This window comes from Tachypleus tridentatus, chromosome 9, assembly GCF_004210375.1.
Source record: "Tachypleus tridentatus isolate NWPU-2018 chromosome 9, ASM421037v1, whole genome shotgun sequence".
Lineage (NCBI taxonomy): Eukaryota > Metazoa > Arthropoda > Merostomata > Xiphosura > Limulidae > Tachypleus > Tachypleus tridentatus.
In genome coordinates this window covers 67,291,274-67,308,628 of record NC_134833.1, presented here as the reverse complement: position 1 = coordinate 67,308,628, position 17,355 = coordinate 67,291,274, and the positions used below count along the sequence as shown (strand labels likewise).

At 34.0% G+C, this 17,355-nt stretch overlaps 1 protein-coding gene and 1 pseudogene across 6 annotated transcripts in view; one reads left to right on the top strand and one right to left on the bottom strand.

The window, feature by feature from the left end:
* The window catches only part of LOC143225382 (F-box/LRR-repeat protein 5-like), a 30,420-nt gene extending 29,573 nt beyond the window's left edge, over nucleotides 1-847 (bottom strand). For 2 of the 6 annotated variants that reach the window (XM_076454672.1, XM_076454673.1), the window contains exon 1: nucleotides 306-842. In XM_076454672.1, the coding sequence (XP_076310787.1) occupies nucleotides 306-389 (84 nt within the window). In that variant the 5' untranslated portion in view covers nucleotides 390-842. Of the gene's footprint in view, nucleotides 1-305 lie in introns of all 6 variants that reach the window. The other 4 variants (XM_076454668.1, XM_076454671.1, XM_076454669.1 and 1 more) reach the window with 4 other exon arrangements.
* A 9,032-nt stretch (nucleotides 848-9,879) lies between these two features.
* LOC143225381 (progestin and adipoQ receptor family member 3 pseudogene) lies at nucleotides 9,880-13,491 on the top strand (annotated as a pseudogene).
* Nucleotides 13,492-17,355: the final 3,864 nt, after the last annotated feature.

Here is a 17,355-nt window from a genome sequence, read left to right as displayed (position 1 = left end):
TAGCCGCTACAAGCTTGCTATACTAATATTAGCAATACTATTGATAAGCACTTTGTATTAATACTAACTTCTACTAGAAGAGTTTCTAAAATTCTATGGTAATAATTACAGTTAATAGTATTAATAGAGAGAGAGAATAAGAAGTAAAACTACAAAAAATATGATCGTAGTCGTACGGGTTAAATAATTCAGTATGTGATATGCTTGTTGCTTTAAAACTAATGGCTGAGAGCAAAAGTAACTATTGTTATTACTCTAGAATATACGAATTTGATGGATATATATTTATCTTTTTCTAAGCTAACCTTCTCTGAATAACCATCCACTAACTGCTTCATACGAGAATGAGGGACGGAAAATACATCCACTTCATCAGGATACGGAGCCATGTTGTTACTGTGCTACACTGCCGTTCTAGTCATGTCACGAGAACTTGTCTGTTGCGCAATTGTCAACCAACAATTTTTCTTCGCTGAAAAAGGAATTTTCGGTGTGCATGAATGTAACTAAAACCTTAATACACTACAAGATTCATCTTCAAGTGTAACTAATATTTATATATAAGTTATGCATATTCACACATGATCAGAATTTTCCAGGTTGATTTGCACGAGTGCTGGCAAAGTACAAACCATCATGAAAGTAAGAACGCATAACAATTTATATTGTACCATTAACTAAGTGCCTGCCGTTTCGTAATTTAGTCTTAACAGTTTTTGTTTTTTTTTTGACAGGCTATTATTATGATTTTTTAGCGAGAAGCTAAGCAATACTAGAGTGACCAGACGTCTGGTAAAAAAGAAGGGCATGTCCTCCGTCCGTCAAGCATTTTGAGTATGTTGATATTGTCCGACACTTTACTTAAGAAATATAAGAATGATGTTCTACATGTATATATGTATACACACATAAACAAGATGCAGGAAAATCCCCCATCAACGCTTCGCTCCGACGGTTTTCTTTAACAAAATGTTGTCTATTTCCCAAACAAACATATGTATCATATATGTGAACTTATGTTATATATATATATATGTTCAAAAACAAACAAACAAACTTACTGTTGATCCATCTGGAGACTTTTTTTGTCTGAAAACCGAAATCTTCTTTATCTAGAATTACCCGATACTGAGCTTAATCTTTCTAAGACACGTCAAAAAGTCTATTAGTGCCATGCCTGAACATCTTATCTCTTTTAAGATGATTTAATTTATTCGATAGCATAAATGTTTCGAGATTGATTTTTTTTTTTTTTTTCTTTTTGAATTTTGCACAAAGCTACTCGAGGGTTATCTGTGTTAGCTGTCCCTAATTTAGCAGTGTAAGACTAAAGAGACGGCAGCTGGTCATCACCACCCACTACCAACTCTTGGGCTACTCTTTTACCAACGAATAGTGGGATTGACCGTAACATTGTAACGACCCCACAGCTGAAAGGGCGAGCATGTTTGGTGCGACGAGGATGCGAACCCGCGACCCTCAGATTACGAGTCGCACGCTTTAACACGCTTGGCCATACCGGGCCTTTGATTTATTTATGGTGACAATAGGACGAAAGGATGCATATAAGTTTATGATTTGAAAAAGGCATAATTAAAACATTTCTAGAGTTCTAATGGAGTTATTATCTTATGAAGTCAAGGTTACCAGAAACTTCTCTCAAAATATTCATGTCAGTTAACAGAAAATTCCAGATTTTCAACTGTTTTCAGCTATCTTTCACATAAATATGTGTGATGCATTGTTCAAAGATGAGAATAAAAAAACATTATATTTCTTTACAGACTATTATTAGGTGTACATTATATGGATACAAAATAAGAGCGAATAAATAAAATTGTTACATATGTAGGTCTAATCAGGACTCTACAAACTTATGCTTCCACAAGTAAAGGTTCCAAGCAAGTTCTGTTCCTTTTCGATATTGTTTATGTTGTTGAATTTCCCTAACATTTGTAGTACTGTTTCTTCTCCGAACACTATTTAACATTTTTACAGTTTATCGGTCTGTTATCCTCTTTTCGCGGCTATTTAATTATTTTAATGAACAAAAGCAACTAAGAAATATAAGTAATTGATGAATGTCAAATCAATTACAAGTTATTAAATATGTAAAAGTAGATATCTGATCAATAGTAAAAGAAATATCCGGTTATTATTTTGTTTTTCATATATTCGAATATCTATTTACATTGAATGATGGAGATACATAAACAGACAAGATGTTATTACAAAAGTGGATGTGTGTTTGTGTGTGTGCTTTTTTTATAGAAAAGCCACATCGGTATCTAGGCTTAATGAGGAAATATATTTACATGATTTCATACGCACAAAACAAAAAACGATGAAAAAATAATTTAATACAAACAAATAAAAAGCATTTCACAAGAAAATTTCCCAAAATTTACAGCATAAAATACTACAAAATAATTATAACAAATTACTATTACTTTTTAAGCACAAGTTAGATATTATATAGTAAGTGTGTGCCAAATTTTTTGCAGGTAAGTTAAAAACGAGAACAAAACAAAATGGGTCATACAATGAGATTCATAGCGTTCTGATACGACTTATACACCTCTAATGCAGGATTTATAGTTAAATCCTACATTTACAATTGGATACTATATTGTTCACCTTTAAAAAGTAACTTAAGTTATCAAAATATATCTAAGAATTTAATTAGAGAGGACATAAATTTCTTCGTTTTATTTGAATCCTCTCTCCCCCCTTTAAAAATATTTTATCCGCATTTTCCTATGAAACCTTACCCCTCTTGTTTGATTTTACCCAAGTTTAGTATCCCTATGTGGAATCCGTTGCTGATAGCAGTATAAGACAGCGGCTCTTTAGAAAATTTGAGAAGGATAATTGATAATTTTATGAAAGTAAAAAATTGAAATCAATTTTTTACTTAAGTGTGAATGTGCAAAGACAGTCTTGAAGGATCAAAGGTTCCTTATCGTCCATACATTATGTTGAATTAATAATCTTACTGATAACAAACGTTCTAGAAATTTGTTTTAAAACTATTCCTTGTTTTATCTTTAATAACGATAATCTATAAAAGTGTAATGACTGAAACAGTCATGAAATTTTCCTTTCCGAAACTACCTTAGAATATAATTTTAGTCAACTATATTCACATATTAAATTTTTAAGTCTCCATGCAGTTTATGCATTTAGGTATGCTCGTCGACCGCATATTTCAATTTCGTACAAATGTGTTGAGCGTTTAATTTTATATAGGTGAAGGTTACCTACCTTTCTTCTTACCTCTCACGATGGCGCGTACGTGTTCGTGTATGAATCTCTTGGAAAGCTGCCTGTTCAAACCGGTAATATGATTTAAGACACTTATTCACTACAATACGAAATATGTGCTCTAAAAACATGAAAAACTGCTAGTATGTGTCATTCAAAATGTACCATGTTGTAAGATTTTGTCTGAGTTATTCCAGGCCTCTAGATGGCAACAATATAAGGAGATTTCGGCTGCTTTTCTATGTCATTATAATGAAAGTGATTTTACTGTCTTTTTCTGTAAGACTACATCATTGGACTACGTGTACATATATTATGTATGGTAGTAGGTGTCACGAAATTTGGTCTGGATGTTTAAAGTATAGTAGCTCTATTCTGTTCATTTCTATCTATAATTAATTTTATTTTTGCGATATCCTTGAGTTGTAATTGGTCCAAGACTTTAAGTTAGCAATTGAGTCTTTCATTTGCGTGGAAAGCGTAACTGACTGTGATATCGGTTGCCTTGGATACTAACTAGGTCAGTTGCCGCATGAAATATGTTCTGCTAGTATACATTGGTTAATAACGTTCGATATTATGTGCGAATTTACATTACGTATTTAGACTGGTTGTACCTCATAGCGGCATATCTGCGCTAGAAACCAGGTTTCGTTATCCGTAGTGGGCAGAACACAGACAGTCCATTATGTAGTTCTGTGCCTAACTTTTAAACAAACAAACAATAGATCAGTTTGCACGTAAATGTAACTTAATCAAAAGTTGGTGATAAAGAACTGTGATCCTGCAGAAACTAGTACAGACCACATTGAGGTATAAAACACAGACAATTAGTTGGTTTTCTTTTAACTACTGGTACAGATTAAATACGGTTTGATAGCAAACTGGAACGTTCATAAAAGTGGGATATCTCACTAAAAGTCAGACACAGGGGATACTATATAATTTACAGTAAACCAGCTAATAAACAATTACTTTCATTGGTGCCAGTCTTTATCAAATGAAATCATTACATGATCGCTTGCTCATTCAAAATGACAGACAGCATAGTGGGCTTTATGCTTTAGTTTTAATTTTAAAACATGTTTGATTTCTATTATCAAACATTTCCCAAACTTTGACAGATAACTTCACTGAGCTGTATCATTGATGTTTGTAGGATATGCTGTAGTTGTAACATGAATTTTGTGGGAAGTATACTGCAATACCGTAACACGAATTTTGCATGGATTGCACAGGTACATTGTAGTATTGTAACATGAGTTTTGTGGGAAGTATTCAGTAGTATTGCTACACGATTTTTGTATGGACTCTGGATTTATTTGAGAAGTCATGTAATTTCACTTATTTTGAATAATAAGTATATCTTCCACTTGGATCAGGAAAAAAGCTGGAGTTTGTTGGTTTAGAGTTTTTAAATTCATTAGGTGAGAGAAAAAGTTTCACTAGGAAACCACACGTAACCAGATACTGGTAGGAGATATCACATTGGCAGCACACACCCATTAATGGTCTCAGATGTTGACACTGCCAGTTTGTTAATCTACTGATGTTAGGTTACCATTTATCAAGCTTACACCTGTGGTCACATTATTTCTACCTCAGGTGTTGTTTCAGTCTCATTTTGTTAATGGAACCACAATCTTATAAATCACCCACAGTGGCCTGCAGCTGAGAGATTGTTGTGGTAATCTGTCCAGTAGACCTCAGCCTAAAGCACACCAAACATACACATGGGAAATGTGCTGCACATTTGAAGTCGCTTGTGTCAATCAACTACCTGCCTTATTAGTTATGGTGCTGATCCGATACTCATAAATCAGCACTTGTAATAACAGGACAGGTTATAGTCATGGGAGGACGGTTCTGAGATGAACTGAATCCTGTATAAATCATACCCACAAGAAGACCTGCGGTACTGTATAATCAGTCTTCGAATGAATGTAAATGTTTTCATCATCATCATGATTATTATATTCTGTATCTTTAGTGGTTTATATTTGGTTTGTGTTTTTCTTATAGCAAAGCCACATCAGGCTATCTGCTGAGTCCACTAAGGGGAATCGAACCCCTGATTTTAGCGTTGTAAATCCGTAGACTTACCGCTGTACCAGAGGGGACTAATGGTTTATGATACTTAACATCTGTCATTAATTTTGTTTCTAATGTGTTGACTGACTGAAACTTAAAGTCTATTTCATAGTTTAATTTTGATTTACTTTAATTTTCTAATTATGATTTTCATTGTTTTAGACTTAGTTTAATTTTTAATGTGATTTTGGTTTAAATTATTTAATTTAACTGATTTTGAACTTACAGTTTTATGGCCTTTATTGGTTCTATGATTTTGATGTGTTATATAATGTGTTGTATGATTTTGATGTGTTATAGAATGTGTTCTATTATTTTGATGCATTATTTAATGTGTTCTATGATTTTGATGTGCCATTTAATATGTTCTATGATTTTTGATATGTTATTTAATGTGTTCTATGATATTGATATGTTGTTTAATGTGTTCTATGATTTTGATTGGTTATTTCATGTGTTCTATGATTTGGATGTGTCATTTAATGTGTTTTATGATTTGAATTTAATTTCAGTAATTTAAGTCGTATTTTCTGCAAATCTTATTTCTTACATAATTTATTATAATCCATGCAAGTATAGATAAGTATACATTATAAAATATAAAACAAAATATTACTATAATTACCTGTACTTGATAACAGGGGTAACGTTTATAGCATATTCAACACATATATGTATATATGTATATATATATATAGATTAGCTATGAGCATACAAGTATACGAGGTCTGTTAAAAACGCGGACTGACGTCATAAAACAAAATGTACTTTATTTAGAAGTTACAGGTCTGGGACCCCTTCAAAGTACTCTCCTCCCCAACGCACACACTTATCCCAACGATGTTTCCACTTGTTGAAACAGTCCTGGTACGCTTTTTTTGTAATGTCCTCCAGCTCCTTCATCGCATTTGCCTTAATCTCGGGAATCGTCTCAAATCTTCTTCCTTTCAAGGGTCTTTTGAGTTTGGGGAACAAGAAAAAATCGCAAGGAGCAAGTTCAGGTGAGTAGGGAGGGGGGAAAGAACAGTGATCGAGTGTTTGGCCAAAAACTCACGAGTTCTGAGGGCTGAATGGGCTGGAGCGTTGTCGTGATGGAAAAACCAGTCGCCACTCCTCCACATTTCTGGCCTTTTGCAACGGATGGCGTCCCTCAGACGTTTCAGAACTTCAATGTAGTAAGTCTGGTTCACTGTGGAGCCTTCGGGGAGGTACTCGTGGTGAACAACACCCTTAGTATCGAAGAAAACTGTCAGCATCACCTTGACCTTGGATCGAACTTGGCGAGCTTTTTTGGGTCTGGCGGATGTTTCACCCATCCACTGGAACGATTGGACCTTCGTTTTAATGTCATAGCCATAAACCCATGATTTATCACCTGTTATGATCCTTGACAAGAAGTTTTCATCTTCTTCTGAACGATCAAGCAGTTCCTGACAAATCTGGATGCGATAGGCTTTTTGTTCGTCCGTCATCAAATTTCGCAGCAACGCGGTGCATCTTCAATTTTTCGGTCAAAATCTCGTAACAAGATCCAACTGATATCCCACACTCTTCAGCAAGCTCCCTGATAGTCAGACGTCGATTTGCCCGCACCAGGGTGTTGATTTTGTCGACGTGTGGGTCGTCAGTTGACGTGGAAGGACGTCTAGGACGCTCATCATCTTCAATGGACTGTCGACCATCCTTAAAACGTTCATGCCACTTGAAAAATGCCGTACGCTTCATAGCAACATCACCGTAAGCCGTGTTAAGCATAGCAAAAGTTTCAGTCACAGATTTTCCAAGTTTAACACAAAATTTCACAGCAAGTCGTTGCCCCTTCATGTCATTCATTCTGAAATCCGCCAAACGAAAAAATCGCACTTCACTTAAAACCGCGTAGCTAATACACAAATGAAGATATTTGCAATCGGGAAATGGCGTCGTAATCAGCTGATCTGTGCGAACCTAGCGACACCAAGCGGATTCCCCTGGAACCAACTGGAACCGCGCAATTCAAACAGTCCGCGTATTTTTTGAACAGACCTCGTTATATATATATATATAATTATAATATATAAATGTTTATAAGAGATCCAAATCATGTAGCTCTGATATATAAATTATTTCCCACAAGTTATCAGTAAATGAAGAAAGCAGCTTTGTACATTCACTAAATGTTGTTACTTCAACCTATAACAGAACTCCTCAGAATACGGACTCATCATGACCAGATTATTATGGCACTCAAATCATACACTGTTTACCACGGGTTCGAATTCCCATCCCAAAAATCATACTTGACCTTTTGGCCTGGGATGTTATAATGTTATGGTTAATCCCACTATTCATTAAGTCACTCAAGAGTTGGTGGTGGGTGGTATTGACTAGCTACTTATAACCCCACAGTTAGCAACGCCTGACGCAGATAAGACTCGAGTGGTTTTGCTGAAAATTCCACAAACAAAACAAGTATTTGAAATGAACTAATCTCAGATTAAAGATAACAATAAGTAAACCTAACATCCATAAAATGTGTTCATGCATTTTTATCTGTATTTTGTAATATATATAGTATTCGATACTACAGGGTGCTCGGAAAGTCACTGTGCAGTTTTGTAATCATATGTTATTATGTTTCAGATTTTTATCCCAATATGGTGTTTAGAAACAAAATAAGAAGAATCCAAGTCTGTATTGATGCCAACGGGGGTCGCTTTCAACATTGTTTATAATTGTCATTCATATTTGCCTCCTGTATTCTATATTGAAACATGTCTGTTAATAAATATATAAGTGCACAGTGACTTTCTGAACACCCTGTATATATATTTTTGCTTACAAATGTCCAATTAACGATAACATATGTTAATTGTCTTGAAATAATCTGTTTGAGCGAGTGTTCATTTTATACAGCAGAGCCACATCGGGCATTTTTTGTGTCCAACAGGAGACATCGAACCATTAATGTTAGTGATGGACTCAGCTGCTTCAAATAATATGAATATACATTGATGTGTTTACAACTTCTCACTGGATCTTAACTGCTTAGCCACATTTATTCCATGAACTTTCAATGTAAATTGTCACCACTTGACCAGTGACCGGTTTTTAACAGTTATTGCGCTGAGTAATAATACAACGTTTTCACACTTTACAGAATTAATCACGAACCATTTCTGAAGAGTATATTATTTATTTATTTTTGGCAAGGGCAAATATTGCACTTTTGGTTATTATTTATCTATTGAGTGAAGTGTGCGTGTAAAATAAGTATTTAATGTAACTGAGAAACAAAAAACAAAAATCAGGTGGCGTTGTGGTATGTCCGCGGACTTATGACGGTAGAATCCGGATTTCGTTACACGTGGTGGGAAGAGCATAGATAACCCTTTGTGTAGCTTTGTGCTTAACTGCAAACAAATAAACAATAAAACCCTTAAAAAGTAGGATTCCTTATATAGTAATTACAAATATTTCTTGTCATTACAAATACGTTAGTTTAATATATATACTTACGTCTGTTAGTTGAAGTACACTTATCTACGATACAGATGTTATAACTACATATATATATATCTTATTGTTTAAATATTTCTATACAGAACAGAGTTTATGAAGATAATATATATTAACTGTTGTCCTAGAGTTAAACTGTCCGGTATCTTGGATACCAAGTTTGTAGATCATCATTTACCATTTACTATTATTATTAAATTATAGACTTCTTCTTTTTTAAAAAAAACAACAACAAAGGCCTCTTAAGCTATCTGCTGTGTCTACCGTGAGGAATTTAGCCTACCGTAGGAGCGGTATAAAATATACAATTAAACAAAGCGAGAAGGCTTTTTAACACTAGTAATTTTGATGAAATATTGATCGCCATCTAGTGCCCCAAAATATACTTACCCCTGAATACTGCCGCTTTCTTTGTTATTCAGGCCGGTATTGCCAGGTGGTTAAACCGTGTTTTTCTTTATATAATATTACCAACTACATCATGTGTAACTTTTAAACTGTTGTTGTAGTTGTTATTTTATGTTTACACAGTAAAGGTAATGACGTAAAATACATGAGAAGGGATATATTATAAACTCAACTTATATTTTATGGTCTGAACAAAAATTTTGGGTTTTATAGACATGTGTTACATCACATTTAACCATAATGTCGAAGACAGAATTAATAAAGTAAACAAATCTAACAGTATGTGAAAAAATACTCAGTATTGTTTCTTATCTATCAACTTCAAGTATATTTCTGTATTTGTGACAACGTTAAAGGTGTTTGTAATGACAGTGTTAAAGGTGTATATAATGAGAGTGTTAAAGGTGGATTAATGACAACGTTAAATATATTTGTAATGACAGTGTTAAAGATGTTTATGATGAAAGTGTTAAAGGTGTATGAAAAACGATCTTAAAATTTGTTGTTTTGCTACACTGCTGTTGTTTCCGCTGAACTGAATGCTCCACTCTCCAGAAGGTGGCGCTAGATATCATACATATATGTACGTGATATCTTCGTAGGGTAACCTTAATTTTACCTGCGCTGTAAGCGAAGTCGACCGTAAGTTCCAGACGTAGATGGAAAGTTCCAAGAAACCTGATACGAAGGACCTGACAAATAATTTGTCTGGTAATGAACCTCACATGTACTCATATGACCAAGTTCCCGATTATCTGAAACACAACCCGTTTATTCACAGTGGCTACCGTGTTTATCTGTCAACTCAAGAATGTGCTAAGAGTCTTTTTTGGTGGTCCAATGAAACACTAAACATCTGGAGTCATATCATTGGCTTTTTGTTTTTCTTGGGACTCCTCATCTACAATTCCCTAGTGGTCATACCTCATGTGCACCCGTCCTTCGAAGATGCTTTCATAAATACGTCTGTTATTATATGTTTTCTCATCACCACATTCTTCTCCGTTATTTATCATACTTTCGGTTGTTGTTCAAAGTCAGCATACTACAAGTGGCTCCACTGGGACTTCGCTGGAATCACTGCCACCCTAGCTGCGATCGTCACCTCGGGAGTTCATTACGGTTTTTACTGTTTTCCCGAGATTAAAGTGTTTTACCTGTGTATCATCGGGTTACTGACCGCTGGAGCTTTGATACTACACTTTCACCCGTATTTCCAGACGAATAACTTTCACCACCTTCGAGTGCTCCTGTTCGTCCTGTGGGCAGTGTTCGGTGTCGTACCAACAGTCCATTGTTTTCATCTTTACGGTGACAATCTCATTGTGAAAACTTTACTCCCGCACATAGGCGTCATGTACCTGCTCTGTGGTAGTGGGTTTGGTTTCTACATTAGTCGCTTCCCAGAGCGTTGTTTCCCTGGTAAAGTGGACTTCGTAGGGTCAAGCCATCAAGTGTGGCATGTGTTGATAATAGCAGCGATGTACTGGTGGTATGCCACCGGAACTGCGTTCGTCCACCTTCGATCTCTCTCCACCTGTAGCCACGAGGTAGGATCTTCTGTTGTTTTTCAACTACAGAAACTGTGAGTGGCTTCTTCCAAGAATTAAAAAGTATTGGCTATCAGGCAGGAGCTAAGCCTCTTCGTCTGGTTAATAGACTAACTTGAATTTATAACTCGTCTCAGAAGTGTATATCTCAATCCAATAACAAGAACATATCTGCAACATCTTAACAATTATTTTAGCAGAGTAGGATTGATTCGAACTTATGAATTAATTTGGCATAACTGATTGCATTTTAATGATGTAATTGTGGTTTTTAATGTTGAATTTAGTTTAGAAGGAATCATGTTTTTACACCGATTTTTATAAGGCCTAGATTGACATCAATCAGATTGAATGTTTGTTCAATATTATTATAATAATTTAGTTATTCATCAAGTTGAATTTAGATTAAAAAAACCCGGGTACTTTTTGCTCAAATTAACACATCTTTCGGTAAAAACAGGTTTAACTGAATCATTTATAGAGTTTGAAAACTTGTAACAAATTTACCTCAATAAATGTATTACGTTTTCCAGTACCTTTGAGACCTGACTTTAGTTAACTGGGCAGAAATAGTCTTGAATAACCAACTGCCGGGTATACATAATGGCACTGTTTAGATTTGACAGTATTCTTTTCTGAATCTATAGTTCTTTTCGGAAGAATCTGGTGTTGATTTTTTTGAAAAAATCATTAATTAACATATTTACAATTGTTATTTTGATAGACAATAGAAACATTAAAAATCTCATTTAATAAGTACGTTATCTAACAAACCAAACCCATAACGTCTAATTGTAATATCCATTTATATATAAATAATTCCACAAATATTCTCAGATGTGTCACAGTTTTGATATCTTTACGAATGTAATTTTTAGACATCGCACGTGAGGAAAGATAACATTTTGTGTACTGTTAAAGAAACTTCAACATAAATTACAAATTTTACAGATCCAATAATTTTACTACATTAGGCTCAAATACGTAGAAAGAAGCACCTGTTCAAAAGTAACATGATAGAGTAATGTTACTAACACATACTTAATGGCTCTTCGTGACGGGTTACATCTAGTAAAGAATACTTTGTTATTTGTTATAAACATGAAGCAAGTAATGAGTTACTACTAAGAAGGAATGTTTTGTTATTTGTAGTAAACATGAAACAAGTGACAGGCTACATCTAGTAGAAAATACTTTGTTATTTGTTATAAACATGAAACAAGTGAGGGGTTACATCTAGAAAGGAATACTTTGTTATTTGTTATAAACAGGAAACATGTGACAGGTTATCTTTAGTGAAGAATACTTTGTTATTTGTTATAAACATGAAACAAGTGACGGGTTACATCTAGTAAAAATACTTTGTTACTTGTTATAAACATGAAACAAATGACAGGATACATCCAGTTAAGAATACTTTATTTGTAATAAACAAGAAATAAGTGACGGGTTATATCTAGTAAGGAATAATTTGTTTTTTGTAGTAAATATGAAACACGTGACGTGTTACATCTAGTAAGGAATACAGTGGAGCGCCGTTAAGCCGCGGTATTTGGGGGGTCAACCTGCTTAAACGCGGCTTAAACCTTTGTGACTGAAAAGCCGAAGTCACCAACAGCTCAGAAACTGAAGTAATTTCTATTGGGTTTGTGGCCAATATTTATACAATTACATAAAAATATCGGATTATCGAATTAAAAATAATACTTTAATTATTGATCACTTTTTTTCACGGATTTACCGTGGATTAACTTTAATGTATGAAGAGGTGTGATTCGGTAACAATGGCGGCCTCCATAAAGCTGACATAGAGAGCGGATAAGGTATATTAACGGTCGATTTCTATTGTAATATATTTTATTTATTTCCCAAATTAAAGCAAATCCTTTTTAAATATCCCCTTGAAGTTATAAAGCCAGGATTAAATTCGTAAGCCGCGTTTTTACACGTTCTTAAATTAGCGGTGAGCCGCGATAATCCTCGCTCACATTTGACATGTCAGTATCAACGACAAAGAGAGTGTGAGAAACTTTAAAAAGCCAGGTAGTGGATTTAATACATCAAGAATTTTGGGACAAGACTTGCTACAGCGGCTTAAGCGATTTCGCGGTTTACTGGTCCGCGGCTTAATGGCGCTCCACTGTACTTTGTTATAAACAAGAAACAAGTGACGGGTTACATATAGTAAAGAATACTTTGTTATTTGTAGTAAACATGAAACAAGTGACGGGTTCATGTAGTAAAGAATACTTTGTTATTTGTTATAAACAGGAAAAATGTGACAGGTTATCGTTAGTGAAGAATACTTTGGTATTTGTTATAAACATGAAACAAGTGACGGGTTACATCTAGTAAGGAATACTTTGTTATTTGTTATAAACATGAATGAATTGATGGATTATATCCAATAATGGAAAGTTTGTTATTTGTTGTAATATGAAAGCGAAAACATTTATTAATGTTCATCCAGTTATCGATACAGAAAGGAAACACATATCTGCTTATAAGTGACATTCGTTAAGGTATATTACAATTGAGAACAAACTTTAAATTTACAAAAGTTGTTAAACTACATAGTGTTAATAAAGGTTTCTACTTATACTTTTCTAATACCATTAAAATACTTATTTTGCCATTAGGTGGTTTTCTGTGATATATTTTACCACTTCCCAATCAGAAAGGGTAATGCAGCTAGGGCTTTGCGCGAAGTTCTTCAAGGTAATGAACAAAATTTATCTAATATTAGTAACTGTTAAAACTGTTGTTGCTTTTCAGATATTAATATTAAGCTTTTTTGAATTTATTAATCATGAAGTCATAGTTGTTTATTAAGCGAAAATAATTAACATGTTTCAGTCGAATTGAATTAAGTAATATTTACCACTCGAAGCCTTCGAATATGTAAACTGTTGAATTTAAATAGAAGTACAGTATTTCGAAGACGTGAACATGAAGGTAAAGTGGGAAAAGGAGCAGAACGATTGTAAGCAGTGAAAGTCACTATATAGTGGAGATTTAGTGAAACTGTTCACGTATCTAGGTCAAACGTCTCAGTAGAAACCCGAGAACATTATAGCTCTCAGCTTAATTATTTTCCTTTAGTATAGCAGACCTATAAATCGCACGGGTAAACAAGGAAGTGCCTAATTCTTATGCATTTTACCTTAAGATATTTAAACTTCTGAAGTCACGAGGTCAGTGAAACGGTCGGTGTCAGTGAGATGCACTTGAGTATTTAACTTATTACTAGTTTTTGGAAAATAGAACATTACAGAAGAGGTAAACACAGCTGTAATGTTATATTTTCTATTTGTATACATATTAATGTTAATTAACGTTAAAAAAATCAAGCATCACGTATACTAGTTTACGGAGGCGTTGCCAACACTACCGAGTGGATGGCGGTTGTTTTTTAGAATAGGCCATTTTTCCACACAGATAGTTTACGTGTTTTGCAAGAAAATGATTTATTTTAAACATCAGAGAACAGTAGCCTCTTTAGATTCCTCCCACAGACTACAACCCTGATTTAAACTAGTAAATAAATGAACATATACATGAAGATATACGAAGTACAGTTAATCACGTAGAATTGAACTATGTTTAGTTGAAAAATTTACACAAGTTAGAATGAATAACCATTGTTCGACCTAGAACTTATATTTTAACCCAGAATACCTGTAAAAAATAGCGACCTCTTATATATTTTCGTTACACATAATTATTTTTATTTTTCTCATTTATTGCTTACTAACCGAAGTAACGTTTGAATGTCCTTAATTACATTGGATTAGGAAGTTTTCAGAGATGTACCATACTGATGGTGTCAGTTTGTTCCGTTCCGTAAAACAGGGATTTACTCCTGTAATGTCACAGGAAATAGTATGGACGATGTAGTACGAATCGTACTATATGTAAAAATAAATCTAAGTTTTTCCTCAAACGATGTGAAAGTAACAAATATTAAAACAGGTAATTCTAGCTTCCTTTGGCAGGATACTCTGGTAAATCACTAACAGGGGTTTCATTCTTCACGGTGGACAAAGCAGATGTTGCTTTTCTATAAGAAAGAACACACACACCTTCGGCAGGACACATAATGTCAATATTTCTGTTCTTACATTTAAAAAATGCGCTAACGTGTGAGTAGTTGTAATTCTCAAAATAAAAATTAAAGCAAAATTAACTTGGAATAAAATTCATTGCCATTGCATTCATTTAACTGTTTGATGCAATTCTATTGGACTGTGACGTTGTATAACGTTATAAGAAATCAAAATGTCATTCAATATAACAGTTCGGTAACCTAACTGATGCCAGAAACATATAGAGTCAACATTGTAGAAGCCATAGGTTGGCCTGAATTAAAATATTGTTAATCGCGTATATATAATGTAACGTTGAATGTTATTTATTTATTATTTTAACGCAATACACAAGAAAACAATATCTAATATCAATATATTGAACAGTAATATTGTACAACGTCACGAGGTATCCAAATGATTCACAGAAATATTTGTAAGTTCAAAGGTTTGAATCAAACCTGGTTAAGGTGATTTGAACTTGGTAACGATGACTTTCAGTGCATGAAGCTATGACTTTTGGATTTTAACATTCATAACTTTTGACTTATCAAGTAATAAGTTACGTTTGACCCATTTGATTTAGTAACTGACCTGATCAGAAACAAAGTCCATCACTCACTCTGGAAAGTTTGACTCGAGAGATCAATGCTTTTCACATGGTAAAATTGCTCTTGGCTTCTGAACCTATGCAATCAACCAAGGAAAATAACTGAAATAATGTGGCAACTGTTGAAGCAGTCACGCTATCTTCTTTGACAGAATTAGCCAACGTCACATTGTGAGGAAAGTTCTAGAGATAAAATCACTACTGAATGGAATAATTTGCTAGCATTATAATATATGAAAATGACGTCATACATTAAGTGAAGAGAGTTCAGTTTCTCTGTAATTTATATGATGTCTTTCCTGGACTTAAATGGCAAAGAATAGACAATATGAGGGAAAATACACCAACTCTCATCCTGAAAGTGGAGCCCCAATAACAAATGCATCTGTCTGTTTCAATATCTTACCAATTGGTTCTGATGGAATCCCGTAACAATAGCAGCCATCTGTTGTAATGTCTTACTAACATTGGTTCTAATGAAGTCCCATAATAACATTATCCATCTGTTGTAATGTCTTATTAATTGGGTTCTAATGAAGTTCCATAACAACAGTAGCCGTCTGTTGCAATGTCTTATTAATTGGGTTCTAATGAAGTTCCAATTTGTATTTTGTATTCTAATGAAGTTCCAATTTTCCCTTTTTAAGTTTGTGTTTAGTTCATTGATTTTAGTTTTTAAAGTTGAGATTTTGATACTGTTTAAGTTTATGGTGTTATTATTGTTTTAATTCTCTATATTAGACTCCTTTTGTCTTCGATTCAAGACAGGGTTTTTTGGGTTTCTTTGTATTTCACATTGAATTTACAATATTGTTTAATATATTTGTTTTTAGACGTTTGCGCTAATCTATCTATCAGCTATTTTTGCTATTCGACCCTAATTTTGAACAGATAGACTAGAACGAAAGCAACTAATAGGCAGTACCCACCACCAACTTCTTACTTACTCTTTCCTGAAAGGATACTAGGATTTGCTTGGCAACATTATCATGTTTCAGAGCCTTAAAGTTGGAAACGTGTTTTTGTTTTTAATTATGGTAACAAGAAGAGAGCATTAAACATCCATATTCATAATTGAGGATGCTAGCTAGTGGGCCAAGTTCGGTCTTTCCTTTATACCTTTACAAGCAAAATTACCTGTCTCCAGTGACGGGAAAGTTAAACTATCAATTTAAAGCATTTTATGGACTTTAAAAAGGTTGATTTAGTTGTATTCTTAGTATCATTCAGAACCAAGGTTCTGAGATACGTATAGCACCCACTACCAAAAGTATTTGTTGGGTATTCCAGTTATACTAAGAGCCACTCAACAATAACATACGGTAAACGTCATTTTTTATTGTTTAAGTTACGTCACATATTGATGTGTGAACTATAGTGTGATTAGTTCCTAACAATTTAGTGTGGAATATCCTGCTTGCATCAACATTATTCGTGTTTGTTCTACCATCATTTCAGTAGTGAATGTTAAGATTTGTCTGCGTGCACAGCTTTTCATACGCGGGACAGATAAACATTTGGACAGCCGCTATGGTTCAGAATCATTTGTAAGATTTAACATATGTAACTAGCCACAATCTTAGTTTTGTATTTTTAGTTAAATTCAGTTTGTACTAAGTTTTATTTTATTTAACTTGTGTTTTGTAAATATTTTGTTTTTCTTCTCTATTTGTTCTTAGAATTTAGTTTCAGTATGTAACCAGCTCTAATTATTTTGGGATCTTATTTGCTTTAATTTTTATTTATGCACAAAACATTTGATTTACACAATGTGAGTTTATTTTAGGGTTACACCTCGGATAAAGCTCTGGATTTTTTAGCTGGCAAGCCAGACTGGAATCCATGTTAT